The sequence below is a fragment of the Lycorma delicatula genome, chromosome 8, assembly GCF_047948215.1.
Source record: "Lycorma delicatula isolate Av1 chromosome 8, ASM4794821v1, whole genome shotgun sequence".
Lineage (NCBI taxonomy): Eukaryota > Metazoa > Arthropoda > Insecta > Hemiptera > Fulgoridae > Lycorma > Lycorma delicatula.
This window is the reverse complement of record NC_134462.1, coordinates 24,327,345-24,346,372: the sequence shown is the minus strand read 5'-3', so window position 1 is coordinate 24,346,372 and position 19,028 is coordinate 24,327,345. Positions and strand designations below refer to the sequence as shown.

The following is a 19,028-nucleotide window of genomic DNA, read 5'->3' as shown; positions in this document are numbered from 1 at the left end:
ACCTTATGAGTAAAGGTAGGTTTCCTGTGAAATATAAATCTTGAGTTGATTATTTTATGATGAAAGAACTTTTAAAAATTAAAAAGTATGGGAGGTTTTTGAAGAGGAAATCAGTTTTAAAGTGTTTTTTTTTTTATTTTTTAAACATAAATGACCCACCCGATATCAAGTGTATTTTAAAGAATTGTTTTTTAAGTATTACACTCTGTGAAGTTTGACTAAGAACAGACTATTAGTTTTTAATAACTTATTGAAACACACAGAGTGAGTATGTTAGCTGTGAATACTTTTAAAAGAGATTTTAACTTTTAAAAATCTTAAAAAGATATTTTATAAAATTAATTTTTTTCATTTTGGTTTTCCTGCTTTGTTTTTACTTCCATGTTTAGTTCGTTCACATAGATCTCTGCTTCATCAGGATGATTTATTTTGGAATTAAAAACATAATTTAAATCATTAAAATTGCAAAGATATATATTTAATGATCTCAATTAGAGTATAGAGTAAGTTAATAATTTGACTATTAAATTATGTTTTTAATTTAATTTTACAAAAAGATATTCTGATGAATTAAATAAGTACTTAATTGTAGAAAATATTTATTAAATTCTTTTTCTTGGATGAATTTTGATAAAATATTTTTAAATAAAGAAAACTGAAGGTATAGGATGTAGTATATATATATTGAGTTTATAAGTAAAAAGAAAATGAATACAAAAATAATTGCCATGGAGCAATTTTGCTTGTTATTACAATTTATACTTCATAAATTAAATGATTTTTATAAAAATTATAAAAACGTGAAATTTTGTTATTTTTATATGCTTACCTGTGTGGCTTTATTTAAATTATAATTTAATCAGTATATTTTTATTTTTTTAACAGTAATAGAGTACATATACTTCTATCAGAAAAGACAGAAGTTCACCTTCCTTTATGCGAAATAAATCATAATCGCAATCTACATTCAACATTAAGAAAATTTATGGTGGTAAGTTAATCAAGAATTTCAAATTAAGCTTAGAATTTAATAATTAATAGACTATTACGTAATTAGAATTGAATTATAAATAAAGAATATATGACAGATATTGCTGAGGTATTCTGGCATTCGAGTAGGGTTTCAAATTTAATTTAGATCTGGAAAGAGACAAATATTTTCTTACATTTCATAATAGAACATTAATAATATACAATGTATGTTACATTATTAATTCATTAATAATATTGCTAATGTTTTTAATATAAATAAATATACAGTAGTGCGTAGAGATCTAATACATTTTAAAACGCAATAAACAATTTTTTAAATGCTCAAATAAGCAGCAAATTTGATTTGTTTGGAATTTTCTAAATAAAATTTAATGATTGCTAGCAAATATTTGTAGATAAGGCCATCAGATTATTTTTAATAGTAGATTTTCAGAGAATTTTAATAACTATAAAAATAGAACAGTAAATTTTCAAATTAGTCTAGACAGTAAAAAATAAATGTACGGAAAAAATAATTTTTCTTGTGTTTTATTACTTTGAGAAAATTTCTGTTTTATGTTGGTATCTAGATTCTTGAGGTATCCATTAATAATTTGATCATATGTCTTGTTCATTAAGACAGAAGATTTACTTTAGGTGAAATTATGATTTTTTTCAGTCTTTTCTTTTTCATTAAAATATTCTCCTTTTGTGTATATGAGCTTTTTATAAAAAAACATTAGGTTACTTTATTTATTTCCCAATCAACCATAAGTTGTAAATACATTCAAATAATTGTTAAAATAAACAATGAAATAATATATGACCGTTTTATAATAATATAAAGATCGGTGGGAAATTTTTCTCCTTAAGGTTGGCGAATCTCTGTCGTTCATGGCCATGCTAGTAATGTACACACTGCATTGTTGTTTGTAAATTGCCACATTGTAGTATCTTTGATTACATGTGAGTTATTACGTTATAAAATGAATAGGAAAATCAACTTTGCTGTCTATACATGGAGTCATATGTTTTTTAAATCAAAATATTAAGCCAGCTGAAATTTATAGGCAGTTGGTTGCTGTGTACGATGATAATGTATTAAATGAAAGAAATGTCTGAAAATGGTGTGAAAGGTTTAAAAGTAACAGAATTAATGTGCTTGATGAAGAACTTTGGAGAGGTCCTCAATAATCACCGAGGACTTGTTGAAACATGTGAATGATGAAATCACAAAATATTGTTGCTCAGTGATTTCCAACCCAGTCCTTTTTCCTGATGTTTCAATTACTGTTATTAGTTGCATTATTCATTACCATTTAGACGTCAAAGATTTGTGCACTTTGAATGCCGCATGTTTAATGGAACATCACAAAAAAATCCGAATGGGATCTGCTTTGGAATTTTTGATGAGCTATTTAGAAAAAGGAGATGAGATCCTTAATTCAGTTATTACCGGTGATGAAACGTGGATTTCGTATTACACGCTAGAGATAAAACAGCAGTCAAGTGAATGGCATCATCCTCGATCACCAACCAGACTGACAAAGGTCAAGCCATAGCCATGTGGATGCAGACTGATGGCCACAGTCTTTTGGGATTGGTTTGGCATACTGCTGATTGATTTCATACCATGTAGAACGACTATAAATGCAAAAGCTTACTGTGAAACTCTATGTAAGTAATGGCACGCCATTCAAAATTGGCGATGTCCTGCAGCATGATAATTGCACGTTCACATGTTGTGGGTCTGACGACACATGATTTACTGAAAACATTTGGATGGGAAATTTACAATCACCCACCATATAGTCCGATCTTAGCTCCTTCTGATTACCATTTGTTTGAGAAATTGAAAAAATTTTTCTTTCAATTTCCCAGGTAAGCAATTCCCAGGTGACGATGAACTTAAAAATGCTGTTAATCAGTGGCTAAATAGACTGGTGGCAGAAGAATACGACGAGGGTATATTGAATCTGGTGTATTACTATGATAAATATCTTAATTTATGTGACGATTATATAGATATGGTTTAAGTTATCTTATACACTATAAGAAGTAGTATAAGATATGTAGTTTAAGGGAAATAAAAAATATTTATAAAGTTTTCAAAATAAATTTTTTTACAATGAAACAGTCTTTACTTTAGACATAACCTCTCGTAAATGCTTACTATGATTTTAAGACAATGTAAAAATCATCAAACTAGATTGTAACACGCAGTATATGGGACATTCTTTTACAAACACCTTTCTGACCGACACATTTTTGATTTAGCTAAAACTCTTTTTTACGTGTTCTATACGACAAAATAAGATATACCTATTCGAGGATTTTTTTCTTTTCATTTTTTTGGAAAATAGAAAGGATTGAAAATTTAAGAATTTGGTGATTTTTGGCTTGTAGTATATTTTTTAAAAATTCATAACTCTGGTTCTATTTGAGCTACAGATTTCATTTTTTTCCATTTTAAAGGTAAAAGAACGAACTTTAATAAAAACGTGCTTGAAAAAAAAATTATTTACAAATTGAAATTATTATAAACAATTAAAATGTTTAAATCGATTTTTAACAATTGCCCCCCCCCCACGTATGAAGTTTTTAATATTTCTATCGTGTTCTCTGTCAAATTTCCTTTCGAAAAGCTTTTTTTATTGATGGGGAAATAATTATTACTATATGAAAAAAATTAATTAATCTAGCGCGGCTTGTCACAGCGCCGTTTCCGCTCTGTCAGTACTCCTCGTGCGATTCAGTAGCTTACATAGATTTTTCCTGCTTGTAGCAACAGTTTTCGTCATCTTGTGTTTCTTTTATTCGTGACTGTGGCCTTTTGTATGTAAATAAAACAATGCCAATAAAGTGTTAAAAACATTACAAGGGACAGGCATTCGTTCTGATAGATGTTTTAATCCTTTTAAAAAAATTAGTCATCTGAAGAAACAACTGTCAAATTTAAGAAAAGTGAATGAACATCAGTTACGAGCATTTAATTTACCTATAACAACGGAGTCATTACAACAGAGAATTTGCGATTCCTGTCACCGTTGTATAAAAAACAACGAAGAAAATAATGACGAGATCACAAGTGCTGAAGTTGAAATGGTATGCATGAATTTATTTACAAATAAGTTAACAAAAGCCTGCGCATGCATAATTGTATACATAACCTTAAAATTATGAAACATTGGTTTCTCAATTTTTAAATAACCGAGTTGTAAGTGTTATTAACTATCTTCTTGTTTATTAATATTGTGTATATTGTATTGAATATAAAGCATCTGAGAAAATAATGTTTCATAGTTTTCTTTAATTGACTTTCCATTTTATGTTCCGCGATGCTACACTTTTACGTACGACTACCTGCGCACCGTTTTATGCGCGGGAATTTTGAAAAAAAAGTCGTAAAGAAGTCTATTTACTTTGCAATTATTTTTTGTTTCGATTGTGTTTATGAGTATCAATCGTAAAGTATTTTATTTTTTTTCAGCCGAAAAATACAGAGGAGCCGTGTAACGAAGAATCAGACAATAACACTGGTAGTGGAGAAACTAATTGACTGTCGAGTGAAAGTGCAACGTTAATTAATGATCGCATTGAATATTTAAATAAGGGATTAAGTGTTTTAGGATCTTCACCGATCAAAAAAAAAATTGATTCAAAAAAGATATTCTGAAGAAAAGGTAAAAAAAATTACCGAGTAATCAAGAAAAAACTTTTTCATATAACTGACGATGGTCCAGATGATGATGATGATATTGCAATTTTGAGAACTTTACAAGAAAGTTTTAACACTACAGAAGACCGAACTCATAAAATTCTAATTTTGACTATTTTTAGAAATTGGTCTTACAAAAAAAATATCGCTTAATTTTCCTACCGCTACTCGACACATAACTGTTGCAAAAAAAATTGCTCAAGAAAAGGGGATATTAAGTGATCCAACTCCTAAGAGCCTAATTAATAATTACTTATTACTTATTTAATTTAATAATTACATTTTATCAGTCTGATGATTACACTCAGTTAATGCCAGGCAAGAAAGATTTCGTCTCCATTAATGTGAATGGCAAAAGAATTCAAATGCAAAAACGTCTACTCTTAAATAATTTAAAAGAATTGTATAAAATATTCAAAATGAATAATTCAACAGCAAAATGTTGTTTTTTGAAATTCGCTACCTTACGACCAAAACACTGTGTGTTAGCAGGATCTGCTGGTACACATTCAGTTTGTGTCTGCCCGATACATGAAAATGTAAAATTATTAATTGATGGGGCTAATTTAAAATCAATCACAGCTAATTCACCAAGACATATAGTAAATTATCATGATTGTTTGGATCGTATGGTATGTGATGAAAAATCAACAAACTGTTTTTTAGGATTATGTAATAAATGTCTGGTATAACAAATATTATTGATCAATCTACTGTCGACGAATTTTTACAATCCTTAGGTAGCAATCTGATAAAATTATTACTGCATTCATTTTTAGTAAATAAACAAAGAGAATTTTTAAATGAAAAAAAAATTAAATTAATGAAAAATGAATGCATTGTCATTTGTGATTTCTCTGAGAATTATGCTTTTGTAATTCAAAATTCCGTTCAAGGCATTCACTGGAATAACGATCAAGTGATGATACATCCTTTTTCAATATATTATAGAGATGATAAAAATGAATTAAAAATCAAAAGTTTTGTATCCGTGTCTGAATGTTTATGCCACGATACTGAGGCAGTTCATCTCTTCCAAAGGCAGTTAATAAAGTTTATAAAATCAGAGTTCAGGGGATTGAAAAAATAATATATTTTCAGATGGTGCCAGTGGGCAATACAAAAATAAAAAAAAATTTATAAATCTTGCTCGTCACGAGCAAGATTTTAAATTAGCAGCTGAGTGGCACTTTTTTCCAATTTCACATGGAAAAGGTCCATGTGATGGAATTGGTGGCACTTTGAAAAGACTTGCTGCTAGAGCTAGCCTACAAAGAGTAAATAATCCTATTCGTACACCTGAAGAATTATTTACCTGGGCGACAGAAGCTCTACCAAACATTACATGTCGTTATTCGACAAATGAAGATTATAAAAAAGAAGAAAAACAGTTGTCAGCTCATTTTCAAAAAGCTTTAACAATAAAGGGAACTTTAAAATATCACTGTATGATTCCACTATCCCTTCAAGAATTGGAAGCGAAGCAATTTTCATTGTACGAAAAAAGTAACATTGTAAAAATTTTTAAGTAAGAAATGTACATATTTAAGACCATTATGTTATATAATACTGGACGAGGTTCTTGCTCACTGATTATGACGCATCGAAATATTAATAAAGTAATTAACATTTTTTAATAATGATGTTATTTATTTATTTATTTCCTCAAATTGTTATAAAGTCTTCTTGGCTAACAAATAAGATTATTTATTTGAAAAATTGAATAATTATTAATATTTAAGAAAAACCAAAATGGGCCATGCGCTGTGACCCGCGCGCCGATGTGACGAACCGCGCTAGATTAATTAATTTTTTTCATATAGTAATAATTATTTCCCCATCGATAAAAAAAGCGTTTTCGAAAGGAAATTTGACAGAGAACACGATAGAAATATTAAAAACTTGATACATGGCGGGGAGGGGGGGCAATTGTTAAAAATCGATTTAAACATTTTAATTGTTTATAACAATTTCAATTTGTAAATAATTTTTTTTTTCAAGTACTTTTTTATTAAAGCTCGTTCTTTTACCTTTAAAATGTAATCTGTACCTCAAATAGAACCAGAGTTATGAATTTTTTAAAAATATACTACAAGCCAAAAATCACCAAATTCTTAAATTTTCAGTTCTTTCTATTTTCCAAAAAAATGAAAAGAAAAAAAAATCCTCGAATAGGTATATATTTTTTTGTCGTATGGAACACGTAAAAAAAGTTTTAGCTAAATCAAAAATGTGTCGGTCAATTTTCGACCAAATCTGTACGGTTTGTAAAAGAATGTCCCATATTCATAGTGAAGTATGCTGTACTAAAACATCAAAACAACAATTAAAGAGACTTAAAATTTGAATTAAAAGAAATCTGAGAGTAAAAGGTTCGGATGAAAATAACTTTGTAAGATTTGTAAATCTTAAGTAATAAATAGAATAAGAGTGTGTAATTTTATTACCAGATAATCTGTGGCATTCTCTTGTTTTTTTAAATGATTATTCTTCATTTCTACTTTTATGTTAATCTTACTATCATAATTTGGACATTATTAAATAAAATTAACCGTATGTCTCAGGAGTAGTTGACCTGAGTCTGTTCATTTACACTTACATTGCACTACAACTGCACCTACATCAAGCCTGGCAAGCCGGTAGCAGTAATTGCATTTTCCTGTACCAACACCTAGACCCAGCAGTAAATGGAAAACTGGTTGGAGAAAACAACTGTATAATTATGCACCACCACCTGTAAAATATGAAATACAATGGCGTATCAGGTTTTTAATCTCAATAAAACTTTAATCATGTTCCTCATAAAATTTAATTAATGCCAGGATACATACTAACTCTTCTGTCTATAAAAATATTGCCTGTCAAGATGTGATTCAATCCCAGGCAAAAAGCTGTTTATATACTTTTAAGTGGGTATGCTTCCAATATAAGTTGTATGCAATATCGTTATTAATATTATTAATCATACTTTACTGTGAAAAAAACTCTATTATAGCTTGGTTTGATTATATTTTTGACATATAAATTGGGTTTTAAAATTACATTTGTTTCCGAATTAGAGTGAGATTTGTAAGTAATTTGCAAATAAATGGTCAGCAAAAACAATAAGATCAGGACATACAATGCATAGCTTTTATATTTAGAGATTGAGTTATTAAGTAAAATAATTTAACATCTGGTTCTTTCTCCCATTTAAACAAAACTAAATACTAAGCGTAAATTAACAAAGATTGCAATGGACTAATGGACTAGCTTATTTGAAAGTAAATCAAATCTAACAATATCAAAGGGTTTGCTCAAATCTGTATTTTACTAGTCATTGACAACCTGCATTGAAAAGTTTACATAATGTAAAATTTCATCAGCAGTTCTTTAATTGGAAATGAAAGCCTTATTGAGTATCAGGAAAAAGCATTTCTATTTTTAAAAAGGTTAAGTAAATGAGTTTGCAGCAGAGCTCTAAGTAACTGTAAAAAAAAAAATGTTGGTGGTATTAATATTCATGTGTATGAAAAGTTTACATTTGCAATGATTTACTGGCACACCAATAAAAATTAAAATGCATATGTTAAAATGTAAAACTCTTACCTACTGGCATGTGTGTACAGATAAAGGTTACTCTTTTGCTTATTGAAATTTCATTTGCTAGCAATGAGACCAGTGGTTAACAAAACCTTTTTTAGGCACCAGTTTTCTGCCGATCACATTTTTAATTTTGTTGTATTCTTCAGATTTTTTAAAAATTTACAATTCAAAATGAAGATAAGTGAAATAGTACACAAGTTGTTAATTTTTTATAAGCATATGAACAGTTTTATTGTATGTGGAGTGTGCATTCTGATTTGTATAAGATTAGGGAAGCAAGACAGGAAGTCTACTTAAAATAAGGAGAAAATAATAAACATTGGTAGTTTTAGAAGTAAAAGCAAAAATATGTTTAATAGGTTAACTGCTTTTTAAAACTGTGTGCGTCTCTGTTGAAAGTTTTCTTAAAAATCTCTCAGTTGTGACCATGGTATTTGCAATTAGTGTCAATACTGGCAGTAGCAAATCATTGCAAATGTAAACCAGCCTTAAGTTTGATTTTTATTTTTTGAATTTTATGTGTTTTGGAATAAAGATTTTTCAGCTAAAGTATTAATAAGTGTATTAAAGGGATTGGAATAATGATTAAAATATATTTCACTACTAAAAGTCAACATTAATAATCTAGAAAAGGTTTTTTTTTTCAAAGTATTTATATACATATTTATTTGGTGGCTTCAGTCTTTAATAAGTAAACTGTTGATTATATTTATCAGCATACACATTTTCTAAATATCTTGATAATATTATGAACGATTATTTATTTCAGGAAATTTTTGGTGCAGATGTACCAGCCCATAAACCACATGGTGTATTAAGCGTTGAACATCATGGCAAGCCAGAAGCGACGAATGATGGATTTTTACTAACTGTAATTGTTGCATTCCGTGTTCCTCTTGAAGAAGTATTTCCTATTGATAAATATACTTGGTTACAAGTTAATCAAGAATTAGGAAACAGAATATTGGCTAGATTACCGAGGTGGATGACAGTACCACTTAATGTTATACGTTAGTATTTATTCATCACATTATTGTTGTTTTTAACCCCTTTTACTGTTTGTTTATTCTGTTCTATTGATTACAGTTTGCTCAATTTGTTTTACAGTTTAGTTCTTTAATTTATTCGTGTTTCTAACCGAATTATATTTTTAGACCGAATAATATTTTTAGAAAATTTTATGATGGTTCAGGTAATTTGTTAAATCATTATTTTTAGCTCTGTAATGTGTATGGTTAGATCTGGTTACCTTTATTTATAACTTCTTAAAAAAATAAATTTTTGTATAAGCTCTGATGTTTAGCAAAAAATTGACAGTTTCATTTCTGGTTGCTGTAGTATATGAATAAAAACAGTACTTTTCAGTCTGGTATCTAATTGTGGATTTTAGTACAATTTGTGCGTATTGTAATTAATTGACTTATGTATGATTATTAGAAATTAAGACCTACAGCATACATATTGTTTTAAATTCTGTTTAACTGCTTTATTAGAAGTATAGTAAATGTAATTTTATATATCTGGCAACAAACTAGAACAATGAATCTCATTTAACATAAAATTATCATCATTTATAATCTGTAAATATATGTTTTGAATTGTATTTATGCTCTCGCATCCTGTTAATTGTGAAGTTATTTTTTTCTCAACGTGATGGCATCGCAGATTCTTATGCAGGAATGTGATTTTTCATAGTTTTTGTAAAGTAAGACAGCCACTACATACATATTTTTAGTCTGTATACTTGACAGAATCTGTTTTTCCAAAAACTTGGTGATATTGATTTGAAACAATTTGTAAGATTCAATAGGCTTTTGGCAATGATAGCTGTGGGGTAATGTAGATTAAAAATAGTATAACTGGTTTAAAAATGGCTGAACTTCAGTCAACAGTGACCTCCACTGTAGGCTGATGATACTTATGAAAGGATCCTCATGTAGAGGTCATAAAAAACACAATAATAAAATTGTCTATTAAAGAACACTATTATAGACTCCAGTTTTATTTTTTTTCTTGCTTTTTTGACAAGAAGTTATGAACTTCAGCCAACAATATCTATTTCAATCCTTCACATAGCTTACTGAAAATCCACTGCTATGGAAGTAATCTACCTTTTGTGTTACTTTTGCATCTCATAAGTAAACTTTGGTTTATTTGTGTAAACTCACTGCCTATTTTTTTTTTTAACTTAATATAATGAGAGATAATAGAGAAACAAGAGCATATTTTCCTGTCTATATATGTTCAAGTCACTGTGCTTTTGCCCAGTTCAGTTGACGATCACAAACATCTATTGACCTGAGATCGTCATACCAGCAGTAAATGCCAACAGAATCATAATAACCAAACTGGAACTTGGTTATTGGCTTGTAATGTACTATTTAATTACACAAACGGATGTTGTACTTGAATGTGAATTCATTACCAAAATATAATTGTATTTTATGTTTATTTGGGTATTTCTAAGTATTGTATAGTATATCCCATTTCTGTTAGAAATGTCAAAGCATCTTCCACTTTATTTAATAATTTCCAGTATCTTATTTTCAATGTTCAAAATAAAAGATTGCTTATGAACACAGCAAAAATAACTGAACAATAGTAACGATGTAATTATTACTGAATTATAGGTAATACAAGAAATAGGAATTATATCTGATCGAAATTGAAATAATAGACTTAGATTTTGTTACCTACACAAAAGAGATAATGGAATAGAAAAAACTTTAGTAAGTATGGCTCCTAATTTGCATTAGTAAATCATTGTCATTGGGTAGTGTTACAATAGATCATTTAAAAATGACAAAATTACTATTGACTCTCAGTTAATGGGAAAGTACTGGACTTTCTGTACCAAAAAATGAATGACAAATTATCATTAAAGCTTTAAAATCAAAATCCTTCTCGAGCATTATGACAGTAAAATTTATTTCTGAATCCTGTGGAATGCTTTTGTTTACCAGGCAGGCTTCTTACATACTTTTACATCCATTCCTCCATCTTTTTCCCACCATATTTAATGAATTCTAGTTATATAGTTCTGTACTCATTGTGTTAAATTCTGTTTATTGACTTTCACTTCTGTATTAATATTTCTTAATTGCCTTGAAGAGCCAAAAATCTCATATTTTCACTCAGAATTTGGAATGTTTCTATTTGTTTTCAGTTATTTACATTGTATATATTATATTGCTAACATTTGAAAGCTGCTTGTTGCTGATGTGTAGGTATCATTTTTGTCACATTTGTGGTTATTTATAATTCAATATTGATAAATCTATAATAGTGTTCATAATTTTAAAGTAAGCTGTGTTTAATGATAGTATTTGTAATTAAAACTTCAGCTAGAAAAAGATTGCTTCACAGTTATAAAATAAACTTAATAAAATCTAGTTACATTGTATCTGAAAGAGTAAATTAATGGCTTCAAATCTTATACCTTGGCAAAAGTAATTAAATTTATTTTTTTGATGCCAGGAATAAGCCAAATAAACTAGGTCAGGCTGCAGCATATTAAATTAATAGTGGCTGGATATTGGAGCTTTTACTACTACATTATATTGAATTTTATTATAACATTATAAAATAATATTGAAATATAGTTTACTTGTATACAATTTGTATATAAATGTGTATGAGGTGTGATAAATAAAAAACTAGAATTAAAATTTTTATCAAAAAGAATTATTTAATCTGCCGTATTGAATGTGTTCCCTACAAAGTAGTTCCCCAGAATTTTGACAAACTTATGCCATTATTACTTCCAAAACATTTGATGAAAGTACATTGTTTACTTAAAAACCTTTTTTTTTTACTTAATTTCAATTAAATGGTTTGACCTTCATCAGTGGAAACAAGAAAAAGTCATAAAAAAAAGTTCATATGAAGAGACAGCAGCATCAGTATGATTTTTTTTTTTTTTTTTGCTAAAACACAGATTAATAGTAAAATATGAGCTGGAGCATTATAATGACCGTACAACCTTATGGTAATAATTCATTATAGATGACGCTATTGTAATTCAGTTAGAAAAACCTCAACATTTGAGTGAACTCTGCATACCTTTTTTGGTCTTTGTTTAGAAAACTTTCATTTAGGATGATTCCTTCATTTATAAATCCTTTATTTTATCATAGTCATGAATCAAGTTTTATTACCTGTTGTGATAGATTTAAGTAAATCTGAGACATCAGTGATATCAGCTGCCAATTGTTGTGCAATATTGCCTTTTTTTTGCTTGATAAAATCACCACATAAGCTTGAAGCTTATGGAATATGCTTCATGAATATACACCACATGGGATATGGAAATGGAATTTTGTAGCATATGAAAAATGCCACACCTGACCGGATTTGAACCCGGGGCTCCGGATGAAAGGCTGAGATGCTACCACTCTGTCATGGAGATTGGCAATGCTTGTATTGAGAATTCAACAATCTTGGAACAAATTTTGTGTTGCTTGTTTCATATCCAAAATGTCATACAAGCCATAAGATATTCTCACATCTTCAGCAACTTCTCTCATAGTGATTTGATGACATTGATCACAGAGACCTTTATTTTGTTGGTATTGTCATTGGTTGTTGGTGTATTAGGATATCTAACCAACCAATAATTTGTTGTCTTTATAACCTTTTTGAGATCGCTTGTACCGTTCATAAACCCTTGGTATTGATATAATATCCTCGCTGAAAGACATCTCTAACATCTTCATCACTTAACTGGGCTTAATTTCATTTTTAAAATAAAATTTAATGTAAATCCTTTGTTCTTTAATTTTCAAAAAAAAAAATTGTCTAATAGTCTTAATTACTCAGCTGCCAAATTTCAACTACACATATATTATGATTGAAAATTTTGGTATACATTATAGACACTGGTGCCATTATATTGGGAAAAAAATTCAGTCTAAAAGATGTAGAGGACAATATTAAAAGAATTTGTTGTTTTTTTTATCACATCTTATAAATACACAGAGAAAATTTTTAATTTTGCATATGTGCAAAAATACTTGCTTAATTTATAGTACAAAATTAAGTGTACTTGATGTACACTGTTAGTGGATTTAAGTGTATCTTTCTAATTAACTGAGGTAATTGTAAAATACTGTAATAATACTAATACTCTAACTTTACATTTAATGTTCAATTTCTAAAATTCTATTTTATATTAAACATTTTCTAAGAAGAGAGTTTGCTATTTGGTAAAGCTGTAACTCTTATTCTGCTTGTGTTCTAAATATAATCTAAACACCAAAATATTTTCCTTACGTTTAAAAGTGATATCAACTGCAGTTATTGTTTATTGTTAATGAATGCTAACAACATGTGGTGAAACTTGTTTACTTTTTCCTTCATTTTACCCTTTATTTTTAGAATGCTATTACCTAAGATGTATAATGTACTGGAGAATCATCAGTTTGTGAGAAGGCAGTTTACTGTTACTCTGTACCTGTTAATTGAAGAAGCATAAACTCTCGTGGTTTTTAATCACAAATAACATATTTCCAATCTAAATAAAAACGTAATTTGGATTGTTTAACATTGATCTGTGAAAGACCCATTTAATTTTTTTATTTAATGTGGCTTTAATCATTTTTTTTTTCTGTAATTTAACGCCCTTTTCTTCCTAGAACAGTATTCCTTGTGGCATTGTGAAACCCTCAGGTATAAATATGTATAAAGTTTGTGTACCTTTATTTAATTTGTTACTTTTAAATACTCTTTCTGAATTCTATTTAATTCTAAATACTAAAAATACTATTTCTGAGTACTTACTTTTGCTATTTCTAAATACTTTTAATATTTAAATGTAAAAATTTATTAGTTTTCTTGAATAATAATTTTCATTAATGAAATTATAAATAACATATTTTATGAAAGAAATCAAATTAGACGTCAAAAAAATAAAAAGTTTGTAAAATGACATAATAATATGTCATGTGATGTTATGTTTTTCTTTTCTTTATTCCAGATTAATTATGAATAAAAATAAATACTAATGAATAAGTAAGCATTGTATAAATGAGTTTTGAAAGTTTTTTAACACATGAAAATGCCTGTGAGTAATACCCACAATTCTCGGTTCTTATTGGTGTGGGCCTACAGCATTTTAGTAATCGTACTGCTCTTTATGCTCCAAATTTTTATTAATATTTTGTTATTATTTTGGAAATTATAAAACTGTATTCATAATTAAAAAAGTTATCAAAATTTACTTCATAGAGTTTTGTAGAAATTTTTACATAAGATTTTGCTTGATAAAAATTAAAAAATCATTTTTACATGATGGGTTAACCACACAAAACCTTTAAATGTATACTTTGTAATGCAATTTGGAGATTTTGAAAGAGTAAAACATTATTACTTTACTATGGATGTTGACATTTTATCTGTATTTTTGGTGTTTTATTGTGTATCACATACTATATAAATAAATAAAACACAAAACAGAGTAATGTCAGGCTATGGACTGCCTTCATAATTATCTCTTACATCAGTTTTAAAACTTCATTAATATTTGTATTTCTATGCTATATAAAATGCTTTCATTCATATAAAACTGAGATATGGCTTATGTGAAGGTTAAATCTTCAGGCCGTTAGAATCATCCTGTTGGAGCCAAAGAGTTAAATTTATGTATGATCTTTACTACATAACTTTCTAAAAGTCATGCATCAAAGATTATTTGTAACTTTTCACATCACTTTATCTCTTATATTTTCCAAAAACCAGTAAGGGGTTACAATTATTTTGTATTATTAAGTCACCAGTTGTATTGAATTAATATTCATTGTATTAAAACATTTTTATATTTTATGATTTTTCTACCGTTATTTTTTTGTAATGTTATATTTTATGTTATTTATGTCACAGTAGTCTGGATTTAAATAATTTATATTGTAGTTCATCTTCACATCTGTTGCTTAACTATTAACACAGTGACTTTTGAAAAGTGCCTGAAAATTGTGTTTAGGCAATATATTGTTTTATCAGTTTACATAGTATTTCCTATTATGCTTTTATTTTTTCATCAATTTATATCAAATTTAAGATAAAAGTACTTGCTAGTAATTGGAATGTTTCTTTATAATGCATCATAGCAGCAAAATAGGTTATAAATAAATTTTACTTTTTACCCCTAGTTAGATTTTTACATTATTTATTAATGGTTTTGGTGTGCACTATTTCCATCAGAAACAACAATTTATGGTTTATTTTAAACGATTAACAGTTTATAAATTAAAATAGAGTAATATGCTTTTTTTTAAAAAATATATTAAAATTTAAAAAATAGTGTTTAATTAGACTTAGATGAGAGTGTTCTTTCTACTTTATAAATGCATTGACTATTAAAGTTTTAAAATTAATCACTCTTGTTGCTGACAAAGTACTGTGTATTATGAAAGAACAAAAAAATTTGGCATGCAAAGTGTAAAATTTTAAATTATGTATTACTTTTTTAGTTGTAGTTAATTTAAATTAACCAGGAAGTTAACTAATTACATTTGGTAGCTGAACGGACATCATTATTGAACCATTAATTTTGTTTATATGAACCAATGTAACTTAGTGATAAGTTTGTGAGTACAGCTATTTATGCTTAGAATTTGTTATAATCGCCAGTTTCAGTGACAATATAAAAGAACATTTTGTTACACCTTTTGCATATCTACGCACCATAAGAAGCCTGCCCATTTTTAATCATGTTTTATTAATCCTTTCTAACTATGAATTGTAATCACTTTTGGATTTGTCACTAACAAGTATTCTTTTTCTTATTTTATCCTCAACTTAACTATTTCTATGATGGGCTAGAAAGGACACGTTCTCTCTTTTCTTGGCTCATTTCATTGCCGATTTCATGTTACAGGCCTTAATAACAATTCTTTAATTTAATTTAATTTCTTTAATTTAATATTCCACAATGCTGCTGACATATTTTACTATACCCAATTTTCTCTTTGTTGATATAGAGTTACACTGTCTGTTAAAACATACACTTTCAAGCTCCATTTAGTTGTTTCTTAGGATTGAACCTTTTGAATATCACTCCTTTTGAAACTAATTGTACTCTCATCAATACAAATGTTCCTCATAGGAATGAAATATTTTCTAAATTTACTGTCAAATAGTTCACCGTACTTTTCATTCTTGCATTTCTAGTGTTTATTTCTGGAGTATATCTTCTGAATAATAGTTCAGCATGGAACATCCAAAAAATCTGGAAAATCCTCTGCTGAATACATCTTTGTAAAAGGGACTTTTTTGTGTTCATTCTTCATTGAAATAGTCCTGAATTCTAGGTTTTGGATTCATTCCCATATTTAGTATGATATCAAAAAATGCCATAATTACTTCATTTGTCACATCTATCCATTGCCTCCAAATAGATCTCCCTTTCAGTGAAGTATTTTTACTTGTTCCTTGGCATATTCATTTGTATTTTTTTGTGAATTCAGGAATGAAAATAAAAAAAAAATGCCTCATTGAATCCATTTGTAGCAGTAAAGTTGTGCTTTACAAAGTCAGGTTGACAACTGTATTTACTCCTTCCATCAGTAGAAAGGAGCTCATCATCTGTTCTTCATCACTTAACTGATCGTTCACCATCAGTTCCATTGTTTTCATCACTTTTTTTCATCACGTTTTCTTGAGGTTCATAATTATTACTATCACCACTAAAAATACTTTCATTGTCAGACTCGCTCTTAGAATAAAATATCTAGTATAGCATTTGGATTGTCTGACATTCTCAATCTTTGTTGTTGTCATGATGTAGAAAATTCTGATAAGGAAATAAAGGCGAGAAACTGTGTGAATGAAAACCAACAGTGGTTAGTTTCTTGAATTCCCAATAGATTACAGAGGCTTAAAATTTAAGAAATATTGGTGGTACCCCGACACAAAAGTTACATGAATGGAAAAGTTTGTGTGGGTCTCACCTGACAAGTGACCGCAACTCAATATTTAGGCTGTTGTGTCTACTGTAATAGTTGAGTGGAAGGTGTTAATATAGTTTCAGTATATATTTATCCAAAGCACATAGAACACTACAGAGTAAGGAGGTAATATTAAAAGTGGTAAAATCAACCTGGTGGTTTTCATAAAATGGACATAAACCCTACCTGAAGAAGTATCTCCAGCCCTTCTAGTAAGTGGGCATCCAACCCCTCCAAAATCCAGAATGGATGTAGAATGGATATCTTTGCCCAGAATTGGAGCTGCTTATTACTTATCAACAATTTTATTTTGATTAGCTCAAACATACTAGGAAGAAATTACTTCTTTTGATGTGAAAGAGCCTCAAAAAAACAGCCTTGTGTTTAATATGGAAAACTAATGCCCCTCCATTGATGTGTAAATTTAACATTTCAGCCAGAATTCCACTGGGGGGTTTGAGAGCATTAATTGCACCTCACAACAAACAATGAACTTTTTCTGTACTTTAGCTGGCATAGAATCATTTCATGAAACTTATTTATCATAGTTGTTAAACAGTTTAAAGTATTAATTTTTAGCATATTTATGTTAGTGAAGTGTAGTATAATTTTTAAATCTAGAGTACTGTGATATTTTAGTGATTATTTATTTTTTACGTACATCTATAATAAAGTATATATTGTTGTGAGACTGATGATAGATCATTTGTATTGTATGAATATATTGTCAGGGTAATTTGTTGTTGGTTTTTATTGTTTATTAAATGTTACATTTATAATATAAATAAAGAATACTTATATATTAATTTAATTTTTTATATTGTAACTTACAGTATTATATGATATTCACTAATAAATATTATTATTATTATTCTTAATGAACGTTTCTTTTATTTTCTTAACCTTTAGATGTACAACTGGTTATGCTATTTTGCTGTTAATTAAACACACCAGATTTAGGTAAGCCAAATATTTCTATAGTTTAGTGTAGGAAACACTACTGATGTTTAGAATCCATTTTGCCTTGAATGAATCACAAAAGAACTTTGAGTATGTTGGAAAAGTATCTAATTTTAAGTATTTTTCTCAGTAATCACTCTCTAAGCCTTTATGTGTGTGTGTGTGTGTGTATATATATATATATATATATGTAGTTATGTTTACCAAGAAAATTCTATTTTGATAGATTTCTTTGTGTATTTTTGTTGCTAAAAATAGATACCTATTTGTCATACTACATTTTTTATTTTACCTACATCATCCGTAATTGTAATTATATAACCAGTCAAAATAGAAAATTTTGTCAGACTTCCACATTTATTAAAATTAATTTTATGAAGTTATTTTATAATATTACATCGTGCAATGTGGCTATAATGGTAGCCATTAATGCACAACTGCAAATTTAGTTATGACATTAGCTTTGGCGAGTGCTGTAAACTATGTAAGAAAGCATTAATGGCCATTATAGAGTTGCATAGTGAAATTTTTCTATGGCTGAGAAAATATTGAGATAATTGATTTAAATCAACGATGATAGAATACATTGATTATGTCTTTTTTTTAAATTTTTCAAAAAATATATTAAACAATACATTTTTGTGCCATTAGATTATTTGTCATAAGTTCTGCCTTTTCTTTAATATTGATCTGTGTTTAACAGATTTCTTTCTCAGAATGTGACATAATTAACAAAAGGATAAACGGTGATATAGATACTTATTAGTTACCTATTTGGTATATTTTTAAATTATCCTCTGCTGGCTAGCTACTAAATCAGATTAAAATCAAAGTAAAAAAAGCAGCTGATA

The 19,028-nt window shown here is 28.3% G+C and overlaps 1 protein-coding gene across 3 annotated transcripts in view; it reads left to right on the top strand.

Annotated features, from left to right (window-relative positions):
- Window positions 1–18,095, top strand: part of LOC142329350 (8-oxo-dGDP phosphatase NUDT18-like) — a 32,575-nt gene extending 14,480 nt beyond the window's left edge. The window contains exons 5-7 of one of the 3 annotated variants that reach the window (XR_012757477.1): window positions 886–991; window positions 4,463–4,655; window positions 9,045–9,129. Coding sequence is in view for 2 of the 3 variants with exons in the window: in XM_075373849.1 (XP_075229964.1) it covers window positions 886–991; window positions 9,045–9,290 (352 nt within the window). In the remaining variant the exon portion in view is untranslated. Of the gene's footprint in view, window positions 1–885; window positions 992–4,462; window positions 6,288–9,044 lie in introns of those variants that run through there. The other 2 variants (XM_075373849.1, XM_075373850.1) reach the window with 2 other exon arrangements.
- The last annotated feature ends 933 nt before the right edge of the window (window positions 18,096–19,028 follow it).